General features: G+C 37.9%; 1 protein-coding gene and 1 long non-coding RNA gene across 2 annotated transcripts; one reads left to right on the forward strand and one right to left on the reverse strand.

Moving 5' to 3' along the window:
• Positions 1-3,238: 3,238 nt before the first annotated feature.
• Positions 3,239-4,217, reverse strand: LOC145551935 (uncharacterized). The gene is made up of 3 exons (XR_014087816.1): positions 3,860-4,217; positions 3,562-3,699; positions 3,239-3,454 (listed from the first exon to the last, which is right to left on the reverse strand). It is a non-coding gene; the product is annotated as an uncharacterized LOC145551935 (long non-coding RNA).
• Positions 4,218-10,736: 6,519 nt separating this feature from the next.
• On the forward strand, positions 10,737-12,292 carry LOC103465938 (interferon-induced transmembrane protein 1-like). Its single transcript, XM_008411169.3, has 2 exons — positions 10,737-11,025; positions 11,647-12,292. Exons 1-2 carry the CDS (start codon positions 10,798-10,800, stop codon positions 11,827-11,829), a joined length of 411 nt encoding a protein of 136 aa, XP_008409391.1. The 5' UTR covers positions 10,737-10,797; the 3' UTR covers positions 11,830-12,292.
• Positions 12,293-16,766: the final 4,474 nt, after the last annotated feature.

A 16,766-nucleotide genomic window follows, 5' to 3' on the forward strand; every position in this document is an offset into this window, starting at 1 on the left:
GGAGGCAAGGTGTAGCATGCACCTCTGCTTCGTAAAAAGAACTGCTCCTCTTCTAAGTAAAAGGTCACATGAACCTCACTACCTCTTTTATTTGGACAAAAATATGTCTGCAGGTATTTTAAATCATCAACCCCCAAAAATAAAATGAAGGAGCAACGTGAGGTAAAGAAATGTGGTTTGTTGCCTGAGGGGAACGCCATGCCATAGAGGGTTAACATAAACTCACCTTGACAGAACAGATGAGAGCCGCCAATCCAAGACAGCAGAAGTTTCCATAGACGAAGTTCCAGAGCGACCAGACCAGATAATCTGCTGGAGGCTCAGTGGGGACGTTTACTATGGTGTGCTGAACTCCTGTGGGACCCCCAGGCTGTCCAGGGGACGCTTCATGTCTCCAGTTCTGCAGTGCGACGGTCTCAGCAGGGTAAGGTGCAGAGGAGTAGCCAGGATTCATGGCTCTCAGCTCGGTTGCTGGTGGAGGATGATTTGAACGGTCTGTTCCAGAACTGGCCAGAGTGGGGTTTGTTTTTTATAATGGTCGTGTCTTAACTGGAAATTTAACCACTGAAAATTGGTTGGTGTGCAAAAACCACAATACTTTCATCTCTGGTCGCTTTGAAGTGCAAACATTTGACATGAATGTTTTTAGATTTGGGTGGGAGGTGGGGCAACCCTGGGGAGAGGAGGGAACACTACATTGGTGGACAACCAGCCATGTTCTAAATGGTATTTTTGTATATCTGCAGTTGTTACCACTTTACTTTTGGAAAATAATTAGTCTCTCTGCACACAATGAAAGTGAGGAAGTGGATTTTTGTGTTTTTTTTCTGTTAATCTAGTTCCTGTGTCGTCTCGTCTTCCCGATTCATCAAGCAAGAAACTTTGGATTCTTGCTTGATGACTCCCTCACAGTTGTAAAGAAAAAAGATTTTCAAAACTTTAAAAAATGTTTCAACTTTTGAATAAAGAAAATCTTTTGAAGAAACAAAAATTGGGTTTCTTCTTTCGAAATATATGAAATTTTTTTTTAGTGTATAAAAGCAGCTTCTCACAGCAACATTTTCATCTTTTTCAGATTACTGAGGCCTGAACGCTTTAAATGATTGATACTTTCTGTCGAGATTCTCTGAGGTTTGTTAGTGACAGTAAAGCCTTGACCCATCACTGTGAACTGTTCACCAAAGTGTGATGACCTTCTTTGTCCTCGAGGAGGCTGGGACATTTATTTCTAAGGCCATGTTTGGGAGCTTTCCTCCTACATCTGAGATCTAACCTTGAGGAGAAGTGTTGATTTTTACAAGCGATCGTTTCTTGCTCCTTCCCATTTCATCTTACGGAATTGGGGAGAAAGGGGTATTTATTTACGCTGCTCCATCTACATGGAACATGTTGCAAAAAACCTGGAAATTAACAGAACTTATTCCATTGAGCACTTTTATGTCCAGACAGAGAACACTAAAGACAACTTCCTTAAATTGTGATGTTCTTAGGAATTATTTGTATATTTTAATTGTGTAACTGTTAGTAATTGTTGTATAATCTCTGCAATTACCAACAGTTACACAATGGGACTTTCTTGGTTAAATACAGGTAATTTTACTATATCTGTGTATATATTTTACTAATTAATTTTAGCCAGCTATGTTTACTGTTAGATGATGTTTTCCCCACCGCTCTGTTGGCATGCTGTTGTCACTCCTGTTTGATTCTACCTGTACAGGTAGACTGCTTTGCTATGGAAAATTACATAAAATGTAAAAAAAAAAATAAAAAATGACAGTCACTGAGGTGCATCATACTGTTAGCCATGTGTGCCATCTTCCACTTAATAGATAACAGGAGATTGTTCAGGTAATGTTCAGTTTGGTGAAAATATGGGGAAGAAAGAAACGTGTGATCCAGCACTTTGTTGTTGTATTTTTTTTCTGTTTTAAGCTGCTTTTCCATTCAGAACAGCATCAGTTCTCCTCCAAAACCTGCACATCTGCTGAAGTTACAGGAATGGCTACAGGGCGCCAAGTTTTGGTTCTTCCATTGCTGCAGTATGAGAACCCTGAGGCTCATGAACATGTGAGCCTCTTCAGACCGTTGTGAACATCCCAGCTGAGCTGCCCAACAACCACATCATCTGGTCTCTCATCTCCTTTGTGTATGGAAATCTGCTCTGCCTGGGACTGGCGGCCCTCATCTTCTCCATAAAGGTCAGTTTTTGTGTCAGATTTAAACTTTATTTATCATCAGTCCCAGAAGCAGTTGGGAGTTCGGGGAGTAACGATAGCGCAAGTTGCAGAGGGATTTCAATCACTCCATTCTGATTTCATGAGTTTTGTTTATAATGTGATTGTGGCATAACAGTCTAAGCCAGGTGGCGGCGACATCGTCTCATACAAAACGGTTCTGTTTAAGAAGGACGACAGTCATTTGGTAAATAGATGTTTTTGCTCCATCCAAGTCAACTGTCACAAGACGGCGATTTATTTCAGACAGTTGTGTTTTTACTCTGAAGCTTGAAAATCCCCAGGTGAAAAAAAAGTATACTTTAGTATACTAAATTTTAACATACTTTAGTATACTTTTATTGATGCACTTAAACTGTACTATTTTGGAACAACTAATTTTGTGCTTAGTCTACTTTAGTAGTATTTAAAAAGTATTAAATTACAACTAACAGTATATTTTAGTATACTATACGTACTTTTTTGGAACAACTTCAAGTGTACTTAGAGTGTACTTAAAGTATACTTTTTATTTCAGAGCTTTATTATTATATTTTGATATAATTATTATATTTTGAGTGTAATAATTCTGTCTCAGAATTCTATTAAAAATATATATTTCATATACTTCAAATATATTTTAAATATACTATTAATATATTAGTAATGTATTTAAGTTACACTTAATTTTTATTTTTGATTTCCTGCTATTGATAATAAACTACCATTTTAATTACTCGTGAAAGTCTTTATTCCTACGTACCTATTTTGTAAATGACATGCATAACTACTACAGTACTTACATTGTTTTAGGCTAAAATTACATGGAAAGATTAATTACACAAGATACCAAAGGTAATTCAAATATTTTGCTTTATTACCGACATTTTAAAATTGTCCAATTTTACTCTCAACTTTATGAACTTTACATAAATTATCAGTTTACACATCAAAAGTGAACACATGAACATGAAAATTTAAGGGTGACAGTAAAACATGAAAGTAAGGATCAACGACAGAACATTCCCGTTCACTGCACCTTACAGAAACCTACAAAAAAGAACAATAGAGCAATTAAACTAAGAAAGTATTTGTATTTAAAGAGAACAGAAAATGGCAAATAAAAAAATAATACAATTTTAAGACGTTGTGGACTCGCTGTGTATGTGACATCATAAGAACTGATGATTGGGATCGGATGCCTTGGGTGGAAGCACATTTCTGGGTGTCTTCTTTGCCTGTTTATGTTAGAAGTAGAAAAAATGGTCAGCAATGTCATAGAGTCAGTTGATGTTGGCATTAACTATGAAGCTGTTTTAAGTGTGGACATAAGGAGACAAACGACCTTAAAATCTTTCCATCCATGATCTGAACACACTGATCCTTGCAGGGGGGTGAGGGGGGCTGGTGGTGCCCATCTCTAGCAGCCATCAGATGAGAGGCAGGGTTCACCCTGGACAGGTCACCAGTCCATCACAGGGTCCTGAAAGCCAACAACAAATAAAATGTTATGAAAGAGAAATGTTAGATTCTTTCCAGTTACCTTTAAATCAAATCATGTTTATTAAGCACTTAGTGTTGGTAACACAGCAGTTTTTGTTGTTGAAAATGTAGCTAGCTCCTCATTGAAAAAACAAACTTACATCATGAAGACAATGTGAAGGTTCATCGTCAGAGCTGGTTGGTGATCTGGTGGAGTCAGAGCTTCTTCTGAGACAGGAAAGTCTTTAGGTTTTCTAACACCTGATTTCTCTGGCTTCCTCTTTCATCTTCATTTGCTTAGTTAAACTGCAAACATATGTTGAAGATAAAAACATCGATGAACGAGTTGGAACAACAACAACCTCACAATATCAAAGTCTCTTTGTCTTATGGAGCTTAATTAAAACCAGGTTAGTTTATGAATTAAAGTATAAGTCGCAACAAACAGCCTCCATGCAGTTATAACATGAAGCTGAATGATTGCTATAGTAATAATCATACAAGTCACAATAAAATTGATAAATTATTTAAGAAATTATTTGTGGTGTTTTTTTAAATAAATGAAAATGTGCAAAACCGCCACCATCTGGTCTGGAGTATGGTTTTACATCACACATCTGAAAATTGATTGGGTACTTTCTTAAAAATGACATCATGATTATCATTTTTTTATTGTATGCAATTTTAATAAATAGTCAAAGATTATTAAGGCACTTAAAAATTCATACATATTCATTCATATTTTGTTCACGTAAAGTATACTTTTATTTAATATATTAAAAGTGTATTTTGGTACAATTATGTTTAAGTGTGTTTAAAGTTCTAATTTCGAAATTGGTACAAGTGTATTTTTAGTATACTTCAGATATACTTATAGATAGTACACTTAATAATTAGTATACTTAAAGTGTACTTTCACAAATTTAAGTATGTTTGAAGTATACTAAAGTATATATTTTTTTCACCTGGGTCGTTTTCTGTGCTGCTGCAGTTAGCCATACAGAATGGTAAAAGTGCAGCTGTGAGCATGCAGCAAATGGCAAAATGCACCGCAAACAAGTGAACGAGGCAAATGCAAACTCCAAAACACACAACCACAAAATACCCCACATGCAAATACTACAGAACAGAAACATGTTTACATTCAGGCGACACTACAGACTTCCAGACTCCTGAGTTTCCCTTTTCCTTTTATTTCTTGTGGTTGCAGCATTTGCAGTGTTTTTCTGTTGCACTTCTTTCATTCCTGTGAGTGTTTCGGAGTTAGCATCATTCATGTGTTCACAGTGTGTTTGCAGCCGTCAGCTGGTGTCAAAAAAAAGAACTAAAGTAAAGCGGTGTGTTCAGTTTTACCCTGAGTCTGACCACAAACCTTTCAGCTGAAATTGCATCTGACTTTTAGCCACGTTCACCATAGTCAACAGAGCAGGCTGGAAACGGTGACAGGAAATGTTCTCTAACTGAGAGGAAGCAGACGGCTCTTCCTTTAAACAAATACTTTATATAGATTTTTTTTTTTTTTTTTGCCTTATCGAGAAGAATTTCTGTCAAAGTTTGGGATGTCAATGGAAAGTCCCCACAAAGATAGCCACGCAAACATGTGTGTGTGTTTATATATGGAAATAACCAAATGAAAAATGAAAAAAGTAGTTCCTGACTTTGAAGCTATGCTAACAACAACACTGTCTTCCTCCGTTCACATCTGAGAACTGCGATGTTCAGAGTTTTATTGATTTTATTTCATCCTGGTTTGTGTCTGAGTGAAGACGTTAGTTTGACTTCCCAGCTTTGAGTCATCCGCCTGTTCTGTGCACCTCCACACAACAACCACATAAACCACCTGGTTTTCCTGTGAGTGAAGAAGTTTCTCATAACGAAACCTTCTGATTAGGACCTGTGGTGGGACTGCGTAGTTTGGCTTTGCACGAAATCTTCTTCTACACCCATGGCTGTGGGCCTTTTTTATTACTTTGCTGAACCACCTTTTTCTGCAGGAACTCGACTCATACAAAATCCAGAGGAATTGTGAGGTGTGAACAGATAATAGAAAAGACTAGCAGAGTCAGCATGAACCAGAGAGTGATGGGAAAAACCAGCGTGAGAGCAGCTGCGTAAGAAGAAAATAGAATGAATGTTGGAATCACAAACCCACAGAGAACAGAAACTAAAGAACAGCAAACAGGTGGAGCTCAGCTTAGCATGAGGACACGACCGGCGCAATAAAAAATCTGACGTGAGATAAAACGAGAAGGAAAGAGAAGGAAGGAGAACTCAATAATCACAAAACTATAAAACTAAATGGAACCAAAGCCACAACTGAAAGTGCATTAGTATTTTTCTACACTTTGACAAACTTTGGTCAATAAAAATATGGACTGGTGATGAAGAAAACTAAGTTTAAATGATCCCAAATTTCAGTGGGATCCCTTTCTACTGAACCCAGTTCACACAAACCTTAGGTTCAGGTTGATACCCCAGTCGACCAAAACGATTTAAAATGACTATTTTCTACTTTCGAAGATTGTGTATTCAGGTTGTAGCAACTAAGAAAAGAAGCTGATATGACAAATGAAAAGAAAAACATCACACTGTCTGCAAAATGTAAACATATTCTGTTAGACATCACATTCTAGACACCCTGACTGCATGGCAGCTCATGTCTAACAGAAAAAATATCCTTTACCAAACAAAAGTGACTTCTACTTTCCATGATGACGAGTTGTGCTCTCAGTCAGAGAGAAATCAGTCATGACAGTTATAAAAGTCTTAAGGTTTCAGACAAGAAACTTTGTTTAAAAAATTGTTAAAGTAAAATTGTGAAAGTTAAAAAGAATCCACCACTGAGTATTAACATAAGACATTTATTTAGTATAAATTCTTTGGTGCCCCTTTAGTCCCCACCTAGAACCGCCCATGGCTGCAGGTCTGGGTCTGGTGCATTAATAATAATGGTAATAATGAGGGCTGCACAGTGGTGTAGTTGGTAGAGCTGTTGCCTTGCAGCAAGAAGGTTCTGGGTTTGATTCCCGGCCCAGGCCTTACTGTATGGAGCTTGCATGTTCTCCCTGGACATGCGTGGTTTTTCCTCTGGGTACTCCAGTTTCCTCCCACAATCCAAAAACATGACTGTCAGGTTGTGTGTGTGTGTGTGCGTGTGTGTGTGTGTGTGCGTGTGTGTGTGTGTGTGTGCATGGTTGTTTGTCCTGTCTGTCTCTGTTGCCCTGCGACAGACTGGCGACCTGTCCAGGGTGACCCCACCTCTCACCTGGACCGTTAGCTTGAGGCTCAGTGGGGCCTCCAGGTCTATGCAGACCAGGTCCAACAACACAATCACTCCAGGTCCATCTGCTCCTTTTCTAGCCGCATATTGCCTTCTTCTGTCCTTCCCAGTCTCCATGCTAGTTAAGTAGATGCATAGCACCTGCACCTGGTGCAGTGGGCTTCTCTGGGTATCCGGGCACGTGACCTCAAAAATAACCAATCAGAAAACATGCAAAACAGTAACTCAATAGTTTAACTCAACTAAACGTAAGAAAGTACATAACTTCAAAATATAACAAGCAATCAAAAAACTATATAAGAAACATTGATAGAACTCCAAAAAAAAGGAAAACCGAGGCCACATTACCACGTGTTTCTCTCCTAATCTATTCTGTCTGGTATGGCACTGCGCCACAATGGACACTTTTTTTTTAATTGCCTGTGTTCATCCTCACTAACATTATTCAGCCTGGGATTTGCGTTTTTCTTCTCACGTCTGTATCTTTACGAGAGGTTTTGCTTCTAAGGACTGTGGAGAATTGAAGATGTTTTAAAAAGATCCGGGTTGATAGCAGCTCACTGCGGCTGTGTAGTGTCCGTCTCTAGGCAACCGTGACAACAGCGTCGGTCCGTAGCGTTCAGGGGTCCCGCAACGAGAATTTAGATGACCTTAATATTTCCTGTTTTGTTTTTTGTCATTATTGTTACATTTAGTAACAATTTGTGTGTGATAGGCGTGTCTATCGGACATTTATAGAAATACGGAACAAATCGCGTCCCATACGGGACGCAACATATAACAGCCAAATACGGGATGATTCCGTATTTTTAGGGACGGGTGGCAACCCTAGCTGCAAAGCAACCGGAGATTAAATTATTGTGGTTTTTGCACATTGACCATTTTTCAGTGGTTAAATTTCCAGTTAAGACACGACCATCATAAAAAACAAACCCCTTTCCGGACAGCGTGCCAGTTCTGGAACAGACCGTTCAAATCATCCTCCACCTGCAACCGAGCTGACGGCCAAGAATCCTCGCTACTCCTCTGCACCTTACACTGCTGAGACCGTCGCACTGCAGGACTGGAGACATGAAGCGTCCCCTGGACAGCCTGGGGGTCCCAAGGAGTTCAGCACACCATAGTAAACGTCCCCACTGAGCCTTCAGCAGATTATCTGGTCTGGTCGCTCTGGAACTTCGTCTATGGAAACTTCTTCTGTCTTGGATTGGTGGCTCTCAGTTATTCAGTCAAGGTGAGTTTATGCTAATAGTTTCTCAGTAATTTGTCTTGAATATAAACATTTTATGTTTGTCTTTGAAAAAGGACAGAAATCATGAAGAGTGTTGAAACTGGCGTGTGATTCCTCTTTTGGTAAATGGCTTTTATGCAGTTTGGACAAATCTGGGAACTAATTAGAATGATCTGGATAATTAAGGTTTAAAGACAAAAAGATTTAAATCACATCGTGATAGGTTAGTTTCACAGAACTCAAATATGAAACTATTTCAATGATGTGGAAGGCCTTTCTACTCAAACTTTGAGTCCAGATTAAGATCCCAAAACTAGGTCTTAATCTAAACTCAAAGTTTTAGATTTGAGTCTAACTCAAGTTGTAGCTAAACGTTTTTTAAACTAAAAAGGTTTGAACTCAATGTGCGCTGTGGTAAAGCAAAGGTTAAAATACCAATGTTTTAGCAAACAAGAACGGAGAACTCTTTGTTCACCACATGAAACAGTTATTAAAATAATACTTTTTCTGCTTTCAGGCCAGAGACAGGAAGATGGTTGGAGATCAAGATGGAGCCAGACGTCACGCCTACACCGCTCACGTTCTCAATGTCTTTGTGACATCTTTAGCCATCTTACTCTCCATTGCTGCGCTCATTGTTGTGATTGTAAACTTTCCAATATTTTACAGATATCACTAAGTAACTTTTGTGTGGTATGAGGGGTTTTAACCCTTGTGTGTGCGAAGACTGAGGCTAACGTAGAGGACTGTGGCAAATGATACAAGTTTTACCTGTATGGGGTCGGTTGGACCCCATTTCTAGACACAAGGGTTAAAACACCATGACTCGTCTGCTTTTCTGTTTTTATTTTGGTGCCTTAAATAAAATTGTAACAGTAGTACTAATAGTAAGATCAGAAGCGATAGGGAATAACTTCATTTGAATAAAGTTCACCTGCTTAAAATCTGTAAAGTGTGTTTTATTTCAGATGAATGAAAAGCTTGCATCATGATAATAATAAATACAATCCTGTGCTCTATAAAACACAGCAATGTAATCTATTTTGTGTGTAGAGCCTCTTCTGACATTTTTTAAATCAAAAACATTTGTTCATAAATTGACAATTGGGGACAATAAAAACAAAAATCTGAATGTAAAATATAAAATTATGACAAATTAATCATAACATGTTTATTATGTGATGCAGAATTGAGCAAACAATCATGAGAAAACGAGCTGCACCAATCAGGCAAGGTCATACAAATAAAGGTCAGTTGTTTCCACGGTGACATTTCACTGGTTATGGACACAGAGTATTTGGTTAAAAAAGTTTTGTCCTTAAAATTTTCAAGTTTAGAACAAAGAATCAGTGAGCAAATGAGCTAAAACACAAAACTTCATGTTTCCAGGAAACAGCAGAAAACACCTCCTACTATTAAACTCCACTTTTTCTACTAAAAACAGGAAAATATTTACATAATTACACTGACTTGTACTCGTCTCATTGCTTATATTTTCCAGGTTCCCCCTGGTGACGACTTTAGGCTTCAGGTTTTCACCACTTCCTGTTTCTCTGTCACAAATTTCTTCAATCTTCTTCCAAGTCTATCTTTTTCACCACATTAAAAATATATTCTTTGCTCGAAAAACATTAAATATTCAAAGGGTTTCCCAGAGGCAAGAAGGATTCAAGGATTTTTTATTGTCATACCATCTTGGGAGTTTGTGGTACGAAATTTGTCCTCATGTCCCAGATAAAGAAATCCACTACACACAATAAATAAATTGATAAATAATGAAATAAAATAAACAAATGAACATAAAGTAAATTAAGTGATGTAGTTATGTGTCTGTGTCTGGTATGTGCCTCAAGCTATGAGGTGAAGCTGCATTTGGTGCATCTTGAGTTCAGCAGCCTGACGGCTGAAGGGAAGAAACTGTTCCTCAGCCTGGTGGTCTTGCTCTGGATGCTCCTCAGCCTCCAGCCTTCAAACTGGACTTTACATGGTTCTCTTTCAAACACGGACTTCTTCCTGCCCACTCTACCAGAGAGGCCAGATTGGTTTGTGGTGGGCTGGACTCATAGTTGTCATGGCAACAGATTCTCTCACCTGAGCCGAGGATCTCTGCAGCTCCTCTAAAGTTTTGATTGACCTCTTGACGGCTACTCTGATCAACGTCCTCCTTCACCGACCTTTTAGTTTAGAAGGGTGTAAAGTTTTGCTACATTCTTCCATTTTGTTGGTCTTTCTGGAATATTTCCAACTGTAACTAACTTTGCCATCTGATTTTTGTTATGAGTTCATCTTCACTCTCATGTTTAATCAGTGACTTTTGAAAATAACTCCTTAAATTATTCTGCAAAATTAGGTTTGCAAAGATTCACCCTCAATTAACCCTGGACGTTCATAAGCAAGTACTAATGAACTATTAAGAAGACAAAGGAAAGAAGCTGTAAGTGGAGATGAAAGTCTTGTGGTTTTTGAAAACCACAAGACTGAAAACTGAAATTTCCACTGTTAAGCCACGGCCCTCTTAAAAACCAAAGTCGACTGCAAATTCAACAGATTGCTCAGATCATCCTCCACCTGCAGCCAAGCTGAGAGCAATGAATCCTGAATACTCCTCTGCACCTTACCCTGATGAGACCGTCGCACTGCAGGACAGGGGACATGGAGCGTCCCCTGGACAGCCTGGGGGTCCCACAGGAGTTCAGCACACCGTAGTGAACGTCCCCACTGAGCCCACCAAAGATTATCTGGTCTGGTCGCTGTGGAACTTCGTCTATGGAAATATTTTCTGTCTTGGATTGGCGGCTCTCATTTATTCTGTCAAGGTGAGTTTATGCTAATAGTTTCTCAGTCATTTGTCTGAAATGTTAAATTTTTTGGATTGTTTAAAAAAGGAGAGAAATCATGAAGAGTGTTGAAACTGGCTTCTGATTCCTATTTTGGTAAATATGTTTTATGCGGTTTGGACAAATTTAGAGACTAATTAGAATAACCTGGATAATTAAGGATTAAAGACAAATAGCTGTAAGTCACAGTGTGAAACTTTGAGACTTAGCAAAACTCAAACATCAAAGAATTTCTTTTTGATTTAAACACAGTTTTATTGGTTTTGTGTTTTCAAAAACAGAGAAAGGAACAGAAAACTGTGCCTGGTGCTGATATATCACAATATATATGTAGAGAATAAGAAAGAAAAAATAAACAAAATATCTACTGAAACTCTGAGACTAGATTAAGACCCCAAATTTGGTGGATCAAAAGGCTAAAATTGGCTGAAAAACCTTTAAACTTTCTATTTTTTACTTTGAAAGAGTGTTTTTGTAAAAAGAATAAATAAATCAACGTGTGATCTGATGAATCAGAGATAAAAGTCCCAAAGTTACAGCAGGCAATAAGGGAGAACCCATGTGAATCAGTTATTAAAATAATATTTTTTCTGCTTTCAGGCCAGAGACAGGAAGATGGTTGGAGATCAGAACGGAGCCATAGGTCACGCCTCCACCGCTCAGGTTCTCAACATCGTGGCGACTGTACTGACATCTTTAATCGTCTTTCTCGTCATTGTTGTGCCCATTGCTGTAGTTGCAAGTGCTGCAAGGCCTTACTCATATTACCAGCATCGGATCTAGAAAAATATTGATGGGGTGGCAAAAGGGGGGCAGGGATTTGTTCAGGGATGGCAGCATATCTCCATATATATACGTTTAGCTTACACAGACCTAACATTGGATTTAATATACTTGATTTATTTGTTGCAAAATGTTTTTAACTTGCATTGTTTCAAAATGAGCTTTATGTAGCACTGTGGATTAAATATAGTTTCTTATTATAGTATAGTTAATTATTTTTATGTCTTTCATACTCCTGCTAATTGATATGTATTATTGGATTGGACAACGCCTATTAGTCACTATGTAATTCATTGAGTTATGTCCAGAAAACCATTTTATCCCAATGCGTGACGAGCAGAAATCTGTCACAAAAATATTAGTAGTGCTTCATTTGTTATCAGATATATCTAAATAAAGAGGAGAAAACTGATGTTTCATCAATTCTCTGTGATACAAATCAATAAACAATTTTGTTTCGTTAGTTCTGTCAAGATGCAAGAAGGGGCAAATTTCTCTTATATTGGTCAATCGTTTTATTTTAAATATGCTGTAGGAGCCGTAGTTTGATGATTAGTTCAGTTTTTGTCGCTTATTTAACTTTCAGGAATTGCAGCGGCTGCAGACAGTGCACCACAATAAAGGTACAATAAAGCTGATAAACAGGTGAAGAACCAAACACCACTTCTATTCCGCCTTTTCTCGCTCTGTGTGTTGGCTTTACACGGACCCGTTGTCATGGCAACCGACAGACAACAACTCAACAAACATAGAGCAGAGATTACCGATCAGGGGAATCAACACCAAAAAACAAACATTTCCCTAGCAAAAAAGTAGCAAAAACACCAAAACTGAACATTGGGTCTGTTACATTATGCCGTCAGGCTTAATGTCTATATTGTCATTATTAATAAGTTTTCGCCTGGGCAGTTTAAAATTAACTAATCAATCACCTCTGTGTTCAGGAGAGTGTTTATTAATGACCGCAAAATAAATATCAAGCCTGCAAACCTGATATTGTGACGGACTGAATGTTATATTTTCAACGTAATCTCGGGTTGGCTTGTGGAGCGCAGGAGGTTGCCATGGAAACGGGTGTGCTTAAGTGAGAGAGAGGGAGACAGAGAGACAGAGAGGGAGACAGAGAGACAGAGAGACAGAGAGAGAGAGAGAGAGAGAGAGTAAAAAGGTGCGAGTGGTTTTGAGTTGATCAGCTGTTCGGGTTGTTTTACCTTTGCTTTGGCTCTTTACAGCCGCTGTAGTTTCTGAACGTTCAATAAACGACAAACTTGGACTAATTATCTCGTTCTTTGTGAGTATACGTCATTTATAACAAACATCAAACACGGTAAATATGTTTCATTAAATATTTAACAAACAAATGGCTTCTACCACGATAATTGTGTGAAATTAAATACATTGTCTAATACAAAAAATTGTTTGGTGCTGTTGGGCTCAGAATCTGAGAGGCTTTTCCTTTATCAAACAATTATTTTTTTTTGCATCTTTTTTAGTGGAAATATTGATGTTGATGAGATTTTCTCCAAAATAACTTTTTTTCAACTTTTATAGCTCCACTGTTGAAAATGAGGCTCCAACATTCACAAATGACATTGAAATAAAATCCAGACCAACATCTGGTTTGAGGTGATTCCTCTGGAACCTGTTGGAGGAAAAATATCCCAACTTCAGAAGATGAGCTTTCGGGATGCACTCCATGCCATGATGTTCAGGATTTAGGTCTCATGGCATCTCAAGGTGTCAACATTGCAGCCAGTGGGCTGAAGGAAATACAGCTTTATTTTGTAGCAATTCAAGAGCTACCAGCTTTTATTGGTTCGCAAAAAAAATTTATCAGCACAGAAACTCCAAAGCACACAAAGAAGCTATATATATAATTAATACTAATATATTATATTTGTATTAATATAATATACTAATTATATTAGTAAATTATTACTAATATAACTAGTAGTAATTATATTACTATATATAGCTATAATATAGTAATATAACAATTACTATATCACGAAGTATCATATTATATAATGTATAATTAATTGTGTATTGATTAATATACTAATGTATTAATATTCATATTATCATTGCTATTATTATTACTAATTATTATATTATTATAATTTTATAATAATTAATTGTTATATTAATAATTATAAAATTATTGTAAAATTTTCTTCCATCATCTATCTATTATCTAATGTGCACAAAATCTTCTTGTACTGTGGGAGGAAGCCGTAGCACCCGGAGAGAACCCACTCATGCTCATGGAGAACATGCAAACCCCATGCATAAAGAATCCAGGCCGGGATTCAAACCCAAGACGACAGACTGGACTGGAGACGCAACAGTGAAGCGTCTATAAGAAGGGACAGAGCAGACTGGAGGAAGCTAAGATCCTTCAAGGTTTGGAGCAAGATGCTGCAGCTCCTCTAAAGTTTTGATTGACCTCTTGGCGGCTACTCTGATCAACGTCCTCCTTCACCGACCTTTTAGTTTAGAAGGGTGTAAAGTTTTGCTACATTCTTCCAATTTGCCGGTCTTTCTGGAATATTTCCAACTGAAACTAACTTTGCCATCTGACTGTTTGTTTTAACGAGTCCATCTTCACTCCCATGTTTAATTAATTATTTTTTTAAAGGATTTTTTTGGCTCTATGGTCTTTATTCCAAAGTAGATAGATGGAAAAGTGGGTTATGAGGGAGGGGAGAAGACATCCTGCACCTCTGCTGCTGCACTACCACCACGCCCCTAGTCAAATTTTTATTTTTTTTGTTCTAGTGGCTTTTATTTGAAATGCGTTAAGACAGGAAAATAGGTAAAGAGAGAGGGAAGACATCCAGCAAAGGTCACCAGACCAGTAATTGAACCTGCAACAGCTGCATTCAAGACTTAGACCTCATTATTTGGGTTGTGCTTAACCCCTGAGCCACCACAGCACCCCTCGTCAATAATCTTTGAAAATAACTTCTTATATTATTATGGAAAGTCAGGCTTATGAAGATTCAAAGTTAATATTTGCTCATAGGCAAACACAAAGAAATTATTAAGAAGAAGGAGGGGGAACGCTCTACGTCGTACAAAGCAACTAGAAATGACAGGATTGCATACCAACTGCTGTTGAGTGGTGAAATTTCCCCTGTTAAGCCAGGACATCTTAAAAAAACAAAACCACTCCAGGTAGTGAACCCGTTCTTTAACAGATTGTTCAGATCCCCATACCTCCTGGAGCTGAGCTGAGAGCCATGGGTCATGTTGATGAAGTGTCCCCTGGACAGCCTCGGGGTCCCACAGGAGTTCAGCACACCGTAGTGAACGTCCCCACTGAGCCCACCAGAGATCATCTGGTCTGGTCGCTGTGCAGCTTCGTCTATGGAAATATTTTCTGTCTTGGATTGGCGGCTCTCATTTATTCTGTCAAGGTGAGTTTATGCAAATGGTTTCTCTTTAATTTGTCTTAAATTAAGCGTCTTTGAAAAGGACAGAAATCATGAAGAGTGTTCAAACTGGCTTTTGATTCTCCTTTTGGTAAATGGGTTTTATGCAGTTTGGACAAATCTGTTAAAATCTAGAGACTAATTTGAATAATATGGACCTGAATTCATGATTAGAGACATATAACTTTAAATCACAGTTTGATAGGTTAATTTAATAAAACTCAAACATCAAGGTAGTTCAGTGGTATGGATGGCCTTTCTACTGAACCTGGTAAAAAACAACTTTGAGTCTAGATTAAGACTTGCTGATGTTCTCAGTATGAACCAGTTATTAATACAATATATATATGTTTTCTGCTTTCAGGCCAGAGACCAGAAGATGTTTGGAGATCAGGACGGAGCCAGACGTCACGCCTCCACTGCTCGGACTCTCAACATCGTGGCGACCGTCCTGACATCTATAGTCATTGTTCTCTCCATTGTTGTGCCCATTGTTGTGATTGCAATCACTGCAAAAAATCATAGATGACACTCAACTTACAAAAGTTGAGTGTCATCTAAACACTAAACATTGTCACTCCCTTGCTTTTCTGTTTTTACTTTGGTGCCAAAATAAAACTGTAACAGTAGTACTAGTAGCAAGGTCTGAGGCAACAAGGAAGTCCACTTGCATAAAGTTCGCTTCCTTAAAATCCACAGTGTGTGTTTTAGTTCAGATGAATGAAAAGCTGGCATCGTGATGATAATAAAAAAGAAAACAACAGAAATGTTCTTTTTTCTGTGTGGAGAGTTTCCTGTGTAATCTTTTTAAACAAATATGTATATTTGGTGACAAACTGACACAGTGGGGGTAATAAAGACAGAAATCTTTGTAACCAATAGTGAAAGCTGGGATTGTTATGACAAAGGAATCATTACATTTATGTTATGTGATGCGTAATTGGACAAACAGTCATGAGAAAACAAGCCGCACCAATCAGACAAGGTCATACAAAGGTCAGTTGATCCCATGGTGAAATTAATGGACACTGAGAGTATAAATGTTGACTTCAGTGTGGCTGCAAGTCAGACTAATCAATATGTGAACTATTTTTAACATACGTCATTTTTTTCAAGTTTGTACGTAGTGGAGTTTAGTACATTTGAAATTGGCAAAAAAAAAGAAAAAGCACAACTTAAAATATATCTAAAATAAATGTTTGTGCTAAAATGGAACAAAGTAGTTATACAAAAGGGCAACATCTTTTTTTAGAACATGACTAGACTGAATTGTGCTAGCATTCAACTATGTGTAAGATTTTCATTTTGAAACCTAAGAATGTGAAATTGTACATTTTAGGTGATATTTCTATATTTTTTGAGCTGCCGATGTTTCAGAAGATCACATAAACCAGGTGACGTAGCTCAAAATTATCCTGTTGTTTAATGATAATGGAGAGTGTCTTCAGTGACAGACTGCTCCATCTTAGGCGCACATAAGAGCATCACTGTAGATCCTTCCCC

The sequence above is a fragment of the Poecilia reticulata genome, chromosome 6 (genome assembly GCF_904066995.2).
Source record: "Poecilia reticulata chromosome 6, P_reticulata-male-v2, whole genome shotgun sequence".
Lineage (NCBI taxonomy): Eukaryota > Metazoa > Chordata > Actinopteri > Cyprinodontiformes > Poeciliidae > Poecilia > Poecilia reticulata.